At 37.9% G+C, this 14,991-nt stretch overlaps 1 protein-coding gene across 7 annotated transcripts in view; it reads left to right on the top strand.

The window, feature by feature from the left end:
- Positions 1 to 14,991, top strand: part of kalrna (kalirin RhoGEF kinase a) — a 223,734-nt gene that overhangs the window by 81,279 nt on the left and 127,464 nt on the right. For all 7 annotated transcript variants that reach the window (XM_082176022.1, XM_082176019.1, XM_082176018.1 and 4 more), the window contains exons 4-6: positions 5,177 to 5,369; positions 5,560 to 6,072; positions 11,051 to 11,173. In XM_082176022.1, coding sequence (XP_082032148.1) covers positions 5,177 to 5,369; positions 5,560 to 6,072; positions 11,051 to 11,173 — 829 coding nt within the window. The remainder of the gene's footprint in view (positions 1 to 5,176; positions 5,370 to 5,559; positions 6,073 to 11,050; positions 11,174 to 14,991) is intronic.

The following is a 14,991-nucleotide window of genomic DNA, read 5'->3' as shown; positions in this document are numbered from 1 at the left end:
GCTGTGCAAGTAAACCTCACTCCCCTGGTCTTAAGAGGTGCACTAGTGACTTTAGCGTCATTGTTAGCGTGCCCACCTCCTATGCCAGAAACGCCAGTTCGAATGGAGTGGGTCGAGTAGGGTTGGATGCTTTGGTGCCGTGACCCGGATGGGAGTGAGGTTTAGAGGGTGAGTGTAATGGAGGCCAGCTAGTAAGAGCTGTGTGAGTAAACCTCAAGAGGTACGCAAGAGGCAGCGGTCTTTAGTGTCCTTGTTAGCATATCCCATGAGTGAAATGCCGGTTCAAATCCCGCTTGGAGCGGTGCCAATAGATCTGGAGGGGTGCTAGCACTTTTGTTCATCTTTTTTTTATAAAATGTATAATTTATTATTTTAAGAGTAACACAAGCTTATAAATCATACAGAATGAGTTTTTTGGAAAATGTAAAAATGCAGAAAGTTTTATGTGATGGACACCAGCCCTGAAACACACACACGCACACGTGTGTGTTTGTGTGTGTGTGTGTGTGTGTGTGTGTGTGTGTGTGTGTGTGTGTGTGTGTGTGTGCGTGTGTGTTTCAGGGCTGGTGTTATGAATACAGCTGACCTGACTGGGCCACTGATCAATGTTGTCACTGCCCTCAGATGTCAGCATCAAAGTCTGTGAGCTAAGCTGTGAACAAAGATGGACTTAATACAAGTTTAATTAGGAGAAAGAGAGAAAGAAACTGAAAAAAGAAAAAGGAAGGGATGGAGTCCCCTGTCTCTAAGCCTTTCCCACAAGCCATGATTCATCATCAGAGCTCATAGTGTTTTGATGTGTCGGTGCCCACAGGCATCTGAGCTTCTGTCCCTTCAGCTGCTCTTTAACGCAAAACATCTTTAAACTTCATGCAGATGAAATGAAAAGTGCAATGCTGGTTCACTGAGAGGTATCAGTTACCCTGTTTCATGATGTGATGTGGTTAAGTCTCTGAAATGTGTGTGTTTAGTATAGGAGGGTCTGAATGAAAGTGTTGTTCCTCCATGCTTTGCATTAACTGGGCTTTCCATTTTGTCAACCAAAAGATATCCTCGTTAGCAAGAAGAACAAGTCATCCACATCCATTATGGATGTATAAATATCACACTAGACACAGAACCCGGCCCAGTTCGATTTCCACTCGGGAGCAGTGCTTGCATCATCAGTGTCGGATCAGTGTAAAGCAGTGCAGGCTGCTGGTTTGGTGAAGAGGGGAAATCAATGTTATTGAGTCAGCGTGCAAACCTCCCTTCAGGCTATGATTCATGCCCTGTGCTTCCTGCACTCTGTTTGTGACACGCTCTTTTGATTCTTGTCTGCGCTCGTGTTCACATTAAAATTAGTATTTCTATCATCATTTACTCACTCTCATGTCATTCCAATCCTGTATGACTTGACTTTCTTCTGTAGAGTACAAAAGGAAATGTTTTGAAGAGTGTGGCTCTTTTCCATTCAATGAAAGCATACTTTTGATAGGAGCTGTGAAGCTTGAAAAGGACAGAAAGCATCATAGAAGTATTATAAATGCCATCTTGTGCTGTACAAGTTCTGTATGAAACAAAAGGGTTTGGAACAATGGGTTTATTGGTGGCTAAACTGGATTCGAAATTAACACCAAATGTGAGTAAAAAGGGCTTTTCTTGATTATAAAAAAACAGAGCTACTAGTCAATTGACGAAATATAATATTGGAAAAATAAAACGTGCTGCATCTACAATCAAATATTTACAGTATGCGATTTCAGATGTAGCGATGTCAAAATTTTTGAAAAATAACCAAAAAACGTATTTCCTCAAGGAGAATGAATCAAATAAAAATGTTTTTTTAATGATCTGCTTAAGATAAAATCAGAGTCTGTTGCATGTCTTTATTTAATAAATACGGAGCCCCACACATGACGTGCAGATGCAAAATCATAGAAATAAAGAATTTGTTCCCCAAGTTAAGGGGCTTTCGCACCGGAGGAACCTTTTCATAGTTCCTAGAACTATTGGTGGAAGTACCCGCTTTTTGGCGTGTTCGCACCCCAGGAACTACGAACGATTTTAGTTCTAGGAACTCCTTTTGGAATAACTAATTTAGCTCCTACTTCAGAGTAGGGTCTAAACCAGAACAATAGGAACTATCCGTGACGTTAGTGTACGATGATTGGCCAAATACCAGCACCCACCATTTAAAAAACAAACAAAAAACAGTTAAACACTCAGATTATGGCCTATATATTTACTCCAGAAACTAACTCTACGAACATGGAAAACAATGATAGATGGACCTCTTAATCTTTACGCTGAGGAGAAAATCCAACACAACTTTGAGGGGACCAAGCAAAACATGATTATGTATTTCTGCTCAGCAAGCAACACTGGACATCAACCACACGGCATATGCTAATAACTTTTCATTACTGTCTACTTTCTATGTATAATAGTTCTATCTAATAACGTTTTAGACAGGACTGTTAGACAGATCGTAAACTAATGAACACGGAGACTGCGAGCACTGTGAGCCCAGGACCTGGCTGGCGTTCTCAGCTCTGTCAAAATAAAGATCCGCCATGCCGTCACAACAAGCGCGGCTTACGTCACTTCAGAGTTCCTACTGGCGGTGCGAATGCAACCAGGAAAATGTTCCTAGGGGAACAATTAGTTATCGGGGAACCACCCTCGTGGCTAGTTCCTAGAACAACCCAGTGCGAAAGCCCCAATTCGTGGCCTCGTTTTATTAATTAATTTAGTCATTTTAGGTCAATCTTTGCCATGTTGTACTAATTTGTTTTCTCTTTTAATTTAGTTCAGTCGCGACCACAATTTACGAGAAAACAAAATAGTACAACTTGGTCAAGATAACATTTTTTTTTTTTTTTATTAAATAAAAATGGGAACAAAGTAATGGGAACAAATTCTTAATTTGTGGGTATCATTTCTTGACCCCCCTCTCTGAACCAAATGCTTCTAACAGCAGATCTTCACACATTTTTGCCACAGCAACAACAATAATAGGTAGAAAATCATCTCTATCAAGTGTTTTTGTGATAAATAAAAAAATTATAATTAGGTCTGTGATGGCATTTGGTGAATGTGCAAGTTCTTTGTTTTTCTTAATTTAGATTGTGTGGGATGAAGACTCAAGGCTGTGTTGAGTGTTTATGTCTAGCTATTGAATTACTCAACACAAAGTCGACAGGGTGGCTTTGGCAATAGTTCGTCCCATCGCAGGAGTAAAGTGTTAGAATTTGCGGCTGTTGTTTTTGACAAGTTTCCCACTCAGATCTTAGAATGTCAGGAAATGAGAGAAGCTTATATGTGCCTTTATGTGGATCCTAATCACACAGCGTTTGTACTGACTTTCTGTCATCTTTATTTCCCCCTTTGAGGCGTACGGAAATCTGTTTTGTTAATTTTACCATCAATGAATCACTGGAGGGTTATTTTTATCTTCCAATCTCTGCGCGCTACCTCAAAAGCATGAGCCAGAAATAGAAGCTGTGCTGTTTCCGCTTAACATGATGAGAACAATCATCCAGGAACTCTTTAAAAGGTGCCTAAACAAATGACCCGGTTCTGTTCCAAGCTGATATTTGGTAGAAGAGATTCTGAGTGATATCATTTATATGGAAATTCAAGAACCAAAGTGGCTTAAATGCAATAATGAGGCAAAATGTGCAGCACATTCTGGTCTGAAGGACACACACTCACCCCTCTCTCTGGCTCTCTCTCTCTTTGTCCTTTTCTCTGGGTCAAGTGACTCATTTAATATGAGTCAGACAGGAATACTCATCAAAAGTGGTCCACACTCAAATTATATTATACTGTGTAAGAAATGCATAGAAGACAAAATTGAGCATTTCAAATTTTTTTTTTAAATGGTTCAACAACTTGTCGTGTTCATTTGATCAGTTCCACAGATTATGTGTGAAAGGTACCAGATGTATGTTCCCTTACACTTCAAAGGATTAGTTCACTTTCCTGATAATTTACTCTCCCCCACATCATCCAAGATGTTCATGTCTTTCTTTCTTCAGTCGAAAAGAAATGAAGGTTTTTGAGGAAAACATTCCAGGATTTTTCTCTATATAGTGGACTTCAATGGGGTCCAACGGTTTGAAGGTCCAAATGTCAGTTTCAGTGCAGCTTCAAAGTCTCTACACGATCCCAGCCGAGGAATAAGAGTCTAATCTAGACAAATCATCGGCCATTTTCACCCCCCCCAAAAATAAATAAATATATATATACTTTTTAACTACAAATGCTCGTCTTGCACTAATTCTGCGACGCACCACACATTACGTAATCACGTTTAAAGGTTGTTTTACGCTTTGTATATTTATTGGTAACACTTTATCATAAGTATACAATAATAAAGTAGTTACAAATAAATTGCTAACTATTTTGTTTATAGTAAATTATTATTCATATATTGTAGTCTCTACATTGTTAATATATATACTGTATATATATATATATATATATATATATATATATATATATTAATAGACTATATACAAATAGTGAGTTCTTCATTATTTGTCACTGTAATTAACCAAATTATGTTTTTTTATGCTTTGTTAGCAATATATTTACTCTAAATAGTTCTTGGGAAATTGGAAAATGTCATTAATTAAGTGCTTTAAGCCAATCTTTATCGCACATTAATTGCATTAGTATTAAGTGTTTCTTTAAAAAAAAAATGTGTGTGTGTGTGTGTGTGTTACTTTAATATTTGTAAACATTTGAAGGAAAACTCACTTCTTGTATGCAGCCTATTAATATATTAACAATTTAGAGACTACAGTATATTAAACGAATAGTTTGTTAATGATTTGTAAGTACTTTATTGTTGTATTTTTACTTATTATAAATTGTTAACATTTTTGTAAATAAATATAAATATTACAGTGATTTAATTTTAGGTAACAATAACACAACTGATTTGAACTGGTCTGCAACTGTTTTGCTAGTGTTGGATAGCTGACTTTTTTTCTGTGAAATAAATTTGACATGTCTTCAATACGCACTCACAACGTCAAAGTGACAATGAAAATTAAATGAAAGATTTCAAACAGTATTGTTATTATTATTATTATATTTAGTAGTCTAGTAAACTAATAATTACTTATTAATTGTTGCAGTCCTTCTGGTATGTTGCTATAAATCTCTCCTTCTCTGTCTGTTTCAGTGAGGACGTGTGTAAGAGAGGTTTCACTGTGATTATTGATATGCGCGGTTCTAAATGGGAACTGATAAAGCCGTTACTGAAGACCCTGCAGGAAGCGTTTCCAGCTGAGATCTGTGTCGCTCTCATCATCAAACCAGACAACTTCTGGCAGAAACAGAAGACTAACTTTGGCAGTGCCAAGTTCACCTTTGAGGTAAAAATGCAATTATTGAGTAGCTGTCTTCCCTATTCTAAACTATCATCCTCTGCTTGTCTGCACAGAGTTTGGTGTATTGATTTAGCTGTTAAAATGTCAAACTTTATGTTTCCATGTTAGAATTCATATTCATTCAAGTTACTTTCACCCTAAACTGACATGTCTATTTCTCTCTTCTCGCTGACAGACTAGCATGGTGTCTGTGGAGGGTTTGACCAAACTAGTGGACCCGTCTCAGTTAACGGACGACTTTGAGGGATCTCTGGAATATAATCATGAGGAATGGATTGAGCTCCGAGTCGCTCTCGAGGAGTTCCTGGCCAGTGCCGTTCACCTCCTCTCCCGCCTGGAAGATCTGCAGGAGATGTTGGCTAAGAAGGAGTTCCCGGTGGACGTGGAGGGATCTCGGAGACTCATCGATGAGCACACTCAGCTGAAGAAGAAGGTGATGAAGGCTCCAGTGGAAGAGCTGGACCACGAAGGGCAAAGACTGTTGCAGTGTATCCGCTCCAGTGACGGCTTCTCAGGGAGGAACTGTATTTCTGGAAGTGCCGACTTCCAGAGTGTGGTTCCGAAGATTGCCAGTCTGCTGGATAAACTCCACAGCACCAGACAGCACCTGCACCAGATGTGGCACCTAAGAAAACTGAAGCTGGATCAGTGTTTTCAGCTCCGACTGTTTGAACAGGATGCAGAGAAGGTCAGTGAGCACGGGTTTAACCTGGTGTGAATTGACAAAATTATGGCTGTTTATTGTGTGCGTGTGCGTGTGCGTGTGCGTGTGTGTGTGTGCGTAAGCTGGAGAAATTTGGAAAATTTACTTTTGGAAAAAATACACTGATGCTATTACTCTTTATTACTCTATATATTGCATTGGTGTGCTATTACTCCAGAGCGTTTCCAAAACTTTGGTTTATTCCATTCTTTCACAAATAGTTTGCAAATATGGGTAACACTTTACAATGTTAATGCATTAGTTAACATGAACTAAATTTGAGCAATATATTTTTACAGCATCTATTAACCTTTATTGATGTTAGTTAAAGGGATAGTTCACCCAAAAATGAAACAATGTCATTAAGATTTTCTTTCATCTTCGAAACACAAATGCAGTTATTTTAAATGAATTGATCACTGTCTCTTAAAGGGCACCTATTATGCAAAATTCACTTTTACATGGTGTTTGAACATAAATGTATGTTGGCAGTGTGTGAGCAAAACCACCCTAGAATGATAAAAATCCACCCAGTGGTTTTTTTACAATCTCAATAAATCATAAGCACTGTCTCAGAATGAGCTGTTCACAGATTCGGCGCAATGTGACGTAGAATTGTGCAGGCCCCTCCCACGACTGTTGAGTGATACTTCAGTTTGAGCATAGACCCACCCTGAGTGAGCTGGACACAGTCCGCCATTGTTCGATGCTTGAGCAGCTGTAGACAAGAATGTCTCCTAAGCGATTGAGGTGTGTTGTTGATGGATGTAAGAATGAACATATCAGTCTTCATTTACTCTCGTTGTTACTCGAGGATGGATCTGTACTGTTAGTGATCAAGCTTACACTCTCCGGAGCAACAGGCCTAACGTGACTGGACACGGAAGAAATGAAAGTGAGAGCGCGCGCTCTTTATGACAGCTCTTCGAGTCATTTTACGGATATAAGGTTTACCAGTTTATTTAGCACCCACTGAAAAGGTGTGTATATTTGTTTACTGTTAGTTGTAACGAGTGTTTTGTGTACTTCGCTGTGTATGTTGTTGATAATGAAAGGGAGCGAGAGAGAGTTTATGGATAAGACTTTAATGCGCACTTCTTATACTATGTTTATTCAGCTCTTACAGAGATTCTCTGGAGTAAAACTAACGCTCATCTTTTGTGTGATGTACAATAAACTTCACTGAACTCGTCAGTATATTTTGGTCATCATTCGGACGGGTTTTGCTACAGCAGGCTTGTATTAGTGGATAAAAGCAGATGACAAATAAGTTATAACCATAATTAAACTAAACTATACCTGTGCTATGTCCATACAGCATATATTCTCTGGCTCTGTGGGCATTATTGTCCGACTCCGAGTCGAAATGAACACCGCAACTGAGAGTTTCTGTTCTGAGATGAGATTGTCCTGACTGAAGCGCGAGCTCGTGAGGCTCCGCCCCCTGGGCCGGCAGCAGCAGTTAATTTGCATTTAAAGGGCACACACTAAAACAGCGCGTTTTTCTGAGCCCTAAAAAATTACAATTTAAACATGCTGTAAAAAAATGATCTGTTGGGTATTTTGAGCTAAAACTTCACATACATACTCTGGGGACATCAGAGACTTATTTTACATCTTGTGAAAAGAGTCATAATAGGTGCCCTTTAAATGACAGTCCATGCAACTATACCACTTCAAAAAGTTCATAAAGAGATCATAAATCGAATTAACATGAATAGAGAGAAAACCCAAATTTTCTGAAGAGACACGATCGCTTATATAATGAATAGATTCAATTAAGAATGTTATGCAAATATTAACATTGATCAGCGAACATAAAAAGAAGCTGAAACGAACCTTCCTGACACGAGAACAAACCTCATTGATTCTTGCTGAAGCTCAAACGTGCTGTGTAACACGAGAATGAACCTCATTGGTTCTTGCTGAAGCTCAAACGTGCTGTGTAACAGGAGAATGAACCTCATTGGTTCTTGCTGAAGCTCAAACGTGATGTGTAACACGAGAATGAACCTCATTGGTTCTTGCTGAAGCTCAAACGTGCTGTGTAACACGAGAATGAACCTCATTGGTTCTTGCTGAAGCTCAAACGTGATGTGTAACACGAGAATGAACCTCATTGGTTCTTGCTGAAGCTCAAACGTGCTGCGTAACACGAGAATGAACCTCATTGGTTCTTGCAGAAGCTCAAACGTGCTGCGTAACACGAGAATTAACCTCATCTATATATCTATCTGGCCAATAAAATGGCGTGATGGCATAAGGACTTCAGACTTTCGTCACTCCGAAGTTATTCTCATAGCGACGGCTTCCGCAGCATTGAGTGAACCAATGAAAGGTAATTGAAATTCACAGCATTTCAATTCAATTTCTGCTCACGTATTTGAAGGCTGCTTTTGGATCATCGAGGGTATATCGTAATATTATGTGACTACGCATTACTTTACGGAGAGCTTACGACCTATTAGCTACATTCTGCCTTATGAACAAATGGTGCAAAAAAGTAAAGTACAGTTAGCAAGTAGTTTTTGAGCCTCTTGTGTGGACTTTACTTTCCAATATAAGAAAGAACTTACGAACAGCTGGTGCAACCCTACCCTGGCGTTTAAAAAATGTGGCGCTCACTTTGAAAACAATTGGAAAAATACGACAGTAAGGAAAAACGCTTTGGTGGACACATTGCTTTATTGAAATGTTACCCAAATGGGTTTACAAAGTATATACTTGACATACAGTATACTTGGTATATTCAGTATCATTACTTTACTTGGTAATTAGAGGACTATGTGGTGCACTTTTTTTTTGCCGTTTTATATTAAAGACCTATCCAAAATAGGTAAATCGAAAAGGTGAGGAGCAAATGATAAAGGCTGGTTGGAAACGGCAAAAGTCCCAATCATGATTCAGGATATAAAACCATGAAACATATCTAGAGTGCAGAAAATGATATAGAGAATGGCAGGCATAGTATGATATTGTGAGAATATGGAGCTCATACTTAAGAACAAAAAAAGACACCTCACTTTTATTCCCAGGCAAAAACTGAGCAAAAATCTGCAATTTGGTGTACAGTAGATGTTGTTATTTATAAGGTCAAAGATTAAATTCTGATAGATTGTAATGCAAATCAATGAGATATTTATAACAGTACAACAGACTACTCAATTATATAAATATTGTAACTATTTATCCCAATAATATATCTTAGTTATTCCGGCGTTTAATCAGTAAAGATTTCTTACAAAAAAGACACAATCTGAAGTCCCTTTACTTTATAAAACGTATGCACAATCAGTCAGATGACAGAAGGCTGTAGTAGATTGTGTGCAACAGGTTTTCCAGTAAAGTTTGGATCATGTTGATAATTTAGAATGAATCAAATAAAATACAGGCTTTATATGGTTAAGATGTGACCTTGCACTAACTTCACCCCACTTCATGATAACAGTGAGTTTGAGATAATTGTTCAGACACAAGTTGAAGGGCCAGAGGGCCGCTCACATGGGCCCGTCTGATACTGAGTACACATAAGTGCTTTGTTCTGATGATTTTGTTTAGTTAAGAGCGCAGGCGTTTATTTTTAGCAACCGCCACACAACCTTTCACTCGTCGCGAGTGAACATGATTGAAAATCATTTGTCTGTCATTGTGCCAGGCCTCCTTATGTCAAAAGGTCAAGAGCAAGCAGTCATTCTGCTAATTAATACCTCTGTCCAACTTCTCTTACAACGAGCCCAGCCCTATTAGATTAAACCATCCATTTAATATAATAGGAATGCAGGCAGTCAACTAGATTATCAATTATCCTGTCTCTCAGCTCTTATCTTGATTACACGTGCAATTAATTTGCAGTTCTAATTAAATATTTATTTAGGATAGTTATTCGGTATAGAAGGATAAATTGTCTGTCACTCAGAAAGCAGTGGAGGCCATGGTGGTGAAACATGTGGACAAAATTTTAATGACTTTGGTATTTGCATCTTTGTTTATTATTCATTATGTAGCATTTTTATCTGTTAATTAAAGCATGTTTATGAATTAATCAATGCAATACATATTTCTCTAAAGCTTTGATGTATAAAACATGTATAGTCACAACAGTATATGATTTAGCATGGATTTCTGCATCAATTAGCCATCAAATTTGATTGATCGTCTCATTGTTTGGACTCCATCCTGACTCCAATTAGCTTCTTCAGAAGCCAGCTTAGAGATTTAGATACCTTTGAAAAAGCATTTAGAATTTGTAAATAATCTAGTCTTAAAATTTGGACTGATCTTTAAAGTGGAGAAAATATTTTTTTATTACTATTTTATACATCTTATATATATTTTTTTTATATATACGGTAAACCCTAAGGGTTCACATACTTTTTGTCTGCAAGTGTATGTAGCCTACAGTATATGATGTCACATACTTTTTGTCTGCAAGTGTATGTAGCCTACAGTATATGATGTCACAGATGGGAATGGTAAACTCTGACACTGACAAAAAGGCATTTAATGTTTAAAAAATATTGCTAGACGAATGTTCCAGACAGTGTAAATCCTTTAAAAGCTCCTACTACTGATATCTGTGTTTTAGCATAGCATTTTATCAACAAGTGGATTTTATCATAATTCATGACAAAACACCAGACTCCCCAGCAAACCTCTCTGATTGTACACAATCCGTCATTTTTTCTTACTAAAACACAAAACGCTGTTAATCCAGTGATGTCTCCCTAAGTTAACATGCTTATATGAATGGATTTCTTATCGCCTGCTAAAACTAAACGGTTGAATTTTTTACATTTGTCATTCTGTTATCTGTCCTGAGCCTGTCGTACGCTAGTCTGTGTGTTTGATTAATTATGTGTGCTGTCTGTTTAATATGAAACCCCCAACCGTAGTGATGTGTAAACTTCATAAAGCAATGGTCCAGGATTACATGTACTGACTTTCTATTGTCTTCTCTCTGTAGATGTTTGACTGGATCAGTCACAATAAGGAGTTGTTTCTTCAGAGCCACACAGAGATCGGTGTGAGCTACCAGCATGCTGTGGAGCTACAGACTCAGCACAACCACTTCGCCATGAACTCCATGGTACGTCATTCCATGGTGATTTTGTTTGCTTGGAGAAATTTTAGGTTTTGTAGAAAGTCAATACTTAAAATTCTGGGTTTTGTATGAGTTGGCGATTTCATATGAATTTGTACAATCTGACATTTGTAGGTAGAACGTCACCTTGAAGGTCCATCCTTAAAGTCCACCACTAAACACAACCCTATACAAATCATACCAATAGTAAAATACAGTCCTTGGGAACTATCATAAGAGTTTGGTAAAGGGGAAGTTCACTCAAAAATGAAAAGTATGTTATCATTTACTTACCCATAAGTCTTCTGTTCATCTTTTTAATATTCCCTCATCATTTTTGTCCATCCATTAAAAGTCCACACTAGAAAATGTTTCAAAAAGTTCATAAAGACATTGTAAAAGTAAACCATATGATTTGAACGGTTTAATCCAAGTCTTCTGAGTAGACTCAATCACTTTATAAACTGCAGCTTAAATGTGCTTGCTTGACGCACAAGAAACAATGAGGTTTTTCTCACGCGTCAAGCAAGCACGGTTGAGCTTCTGTTGAACATATTTAATGAACTCTATTGTTGTGTTTATATCGTACTTATGCAATGAATGCACATGAATGTCACTGCAAAGTCGTAATTATGAGTAGGAAACTCTGGATTCTCGAGTTTCCGAGTTGTCAGTGAGAGAACATGTCTGACGCAATAGATCCAGAATCTGTAGTACTGGTAAATTTGTTCAAATAAATGAAATGTTTGTCTTAGTTGTATAGGATACCTTTAGTATTTTACAATTATATTAGAATATATAGGCCTAACTGGTCAAATATACAAACAAAAACAAACCTGATGCACTTTCTTTATTCATTATTTTAAAGACGTAGAGTTAATAACTATTGTTGATTAGTTTATTTATTTTTTGTAGAAAAGGTACATTGTCATCTTGCTTTAACCTAAGTAATGTGAACACACCTGACGTCATAATTACAACTTTCCATCTCGTAAATCAACTTCCCTGGAGGACTTGAATGCATATGTATGTGCATCGATCAATGTTTATATTTGAAAAAAAGCATTCCTAAATTAAATATGTTCATATAAAACGATTGTTTCTCTTCAGAAGACTTGGATTAAACCGCTTTATTAATTTGGATTACGTTCACAATGTCTTTATCACATTTATATATAATGGATGGACAAATATTCAAAGTATCTTCATTTGTGTTCTGAGGTTAAACAAAAATCGTATGTCTTTGGAACAACATGAAGGTGAGTAAATGATGGCAGAATTCTTATTTTTAGGATAACTATCACTTAAGGGTGGTTGAGCTGGTCAACTGTTTCAAGTCGAATTGATGAGTAGAGTTAACTAGCTCAACCAGTTTCAACCAGCATAGCTAGGGTTATCTACCACTCTGTATGCAGCTAATGCTCCCTGATTGGTTCGTCAATGCACACAGTAGGCATGTCCTGAAACTCATTCTTCAGATCACTGTTTCTGTAATTCCTGCAGTCTTCTCAGCCAGCCAGAATTCCTCCTACCACTTTAATCAAGCTCCCAATAATCTGATCTCAGAGACACAAACACACTCATTCATCTCGTTCATTCATCCTCTTCTTCTTTATCCAAGCACGAATGTTGCTTTCTGCCTCATTAGGCTTTGGTTTTAATATGAGTCCATTTGTGTTCATGGTGTCATTAGTCTAATGTGGTTAAGAGGGCTCTTTCCCCCTTCAGATCTCTTGGTAGTTACAGTGAGAGAAAGAAGATGTATCTTGTTCATTCATAAAGCGGTAGATGGCACAGACTGATAGGTCCTTTACATGCAATCTACTAGCAATCACATTGGCTACGTTTACATGCAACCAAATAATATGTTAGTAATCGGATTGACGGCTCAATTGGACTAAATTTAGATTGGATTGAATGGATTGAATGGGTCTCTTTTCTAATCCGATCGAGAGAACATGTAAACACTTGATCGGATTTAAAACCGAAACTGAAAGGACCGCGCATGTGCAATGACGTTGAAATACCGTAATGACGTATGACGTGCGGAAAGAGCTGATCTTCCTGTTGAATAAAGTGTCATATAAATGAGTGTCCCGTCATTCTAAAATTCTCGTTTCCCTTAGCGTCTGTGAAGTGGAGCAGGACAACGTCCCACCAGTCCTTGTTTCGGATTCGCATCAACAAACACATACGCGGGAAGGGGCATTTTTACTGTGTGAATAAATATAAGCATCACGGTAGATATGCTCATTGACTCCAAATTATGACCAGAAATGGATAAATATTAAGTCTGCTGTTTAAAACAAATAAAGAACCAATTTAGGAGAATGGTTATTATGCGCAAACAGCGGGAAACTCTGTATATTCGTTCAGTGTGCGCATGTCAATGCATATTTAAATGGTATGGTTCAGTGTTCGCTGTAAGCTGGTCCTGCAATAGAGTTCCTCTGAAACCCTCTACCTCCCCCAGCTCCACCTGCCTAGATAGATCTAGTACACCAAGATCAAAACATTAACATTTGTCATATGTTAAAACTATTCAGAGACTTGTCATGATTTAAATACATTTAAAAAAAAAAAGAGAGAGTTCCGACTGGATGAGCAGCACTTACCACATATTCTACTGTATATGAATGTAGCAAAGTTATATGATGCTCAACATCTGTAAAGAGTTGTACCGTTTGTACAGCTGTGCAGTTCAACTAGTGAGTTATATTATTTGATGGATTGATTGTTTATTTCAATTATTACCAATAATAAACTGAATGAAGTAATAAACTAAACTTAAGGCTGGTTCACACGGCAGGATAATTAGGCCGATTTTAGCCCCGATTCACCCCTTCCGACAATCTTAAGGATGCTCCAATTATCGTAAAATAATCTGATCAGATATTCCTGCCGTGTGTGGTGTGTTAAGGCTGCTCTCGTCTGCTCGGAAGGACGTCGGGACCGCTCCGATCTCAAATCGGGGATATCCAACATGTTGGATTTATTTGGCCCGATTTCTTCTCGTGTGTGGTGTCCCCCGAGCACGCAGCCTGTGGACTGTGGAGTGTAGCCAATCAGAAAGCGAGGTGACGAGGCGGCGAGGAAACACCGGGAAATATAATCAAAACAGCTGGCGGCATGGCCCACCAGAAAGTCCGGTGGACGTCAGAGATCATCGCCTTTTCTTTTGATAATGTTTTTTTTCGGTTAAAAACAAACTACAAACTATTGCCACTGCATCCTCTTCGTCCGCCATGATTGTTTACTCTGAAGTCACGTTTGATCTCGAGGTATTTTGCGCGATTTCCCGTCTGATCTGGGAATGCTCGGGAGTCAAATCGGTTTGTGTGTGATGTGTTGATTTTGCCGTGTGGCTGCGCACCACACACTGTACGACCAAAACTGTTAGACCCGTGATTTTTTATCCCCGTGTGTGGGGTCTCTCAGGTTTGGAAAATCGTCCGACAATTTTAAAATCGTCCCGTGTGAACCAGCCTTTACTAGTGCCTAAGAACACCCCATATCAGCGGTAAACTCACTGTAGCACACAACCACCAGTGATTTATCCCTTGTGAGAAAGAAGTGTGATTAATTGTACTAAATGTGCACTTGTAGTGTACTTTAAATCTTACTAATACATTTAAAAAACTGTACTTGCAGAAAATACAATATTAATTAAATTAAATTAAATTAAATTAAAGAGAGTACACTTTCATGACTTTCTTAACACAATTAATTACACTTTTAAAAAGTGCACTTTGTAATAATGTCAAAGCACATTTTAAATAATTGGTTTAAGAATATAAGAAGTACACTTATTTTGATGTCTTTAC

Source organism: Leuciscus leuciscus (assembly GCF_965113295.1).
Source record: "Leuciscus leuciscus genome assembly, chromosome: 7".
Taxonomy (NCBI): Eukaryota; Metazoa; Chordata; class Actinopteri; order Cypriniformes; family Leuciscidae; genus Leuciscus; species Leuciscus leuciscus.
This window is presented reverse-complemented; position numbering and strand designations above follow the sequence as displayed.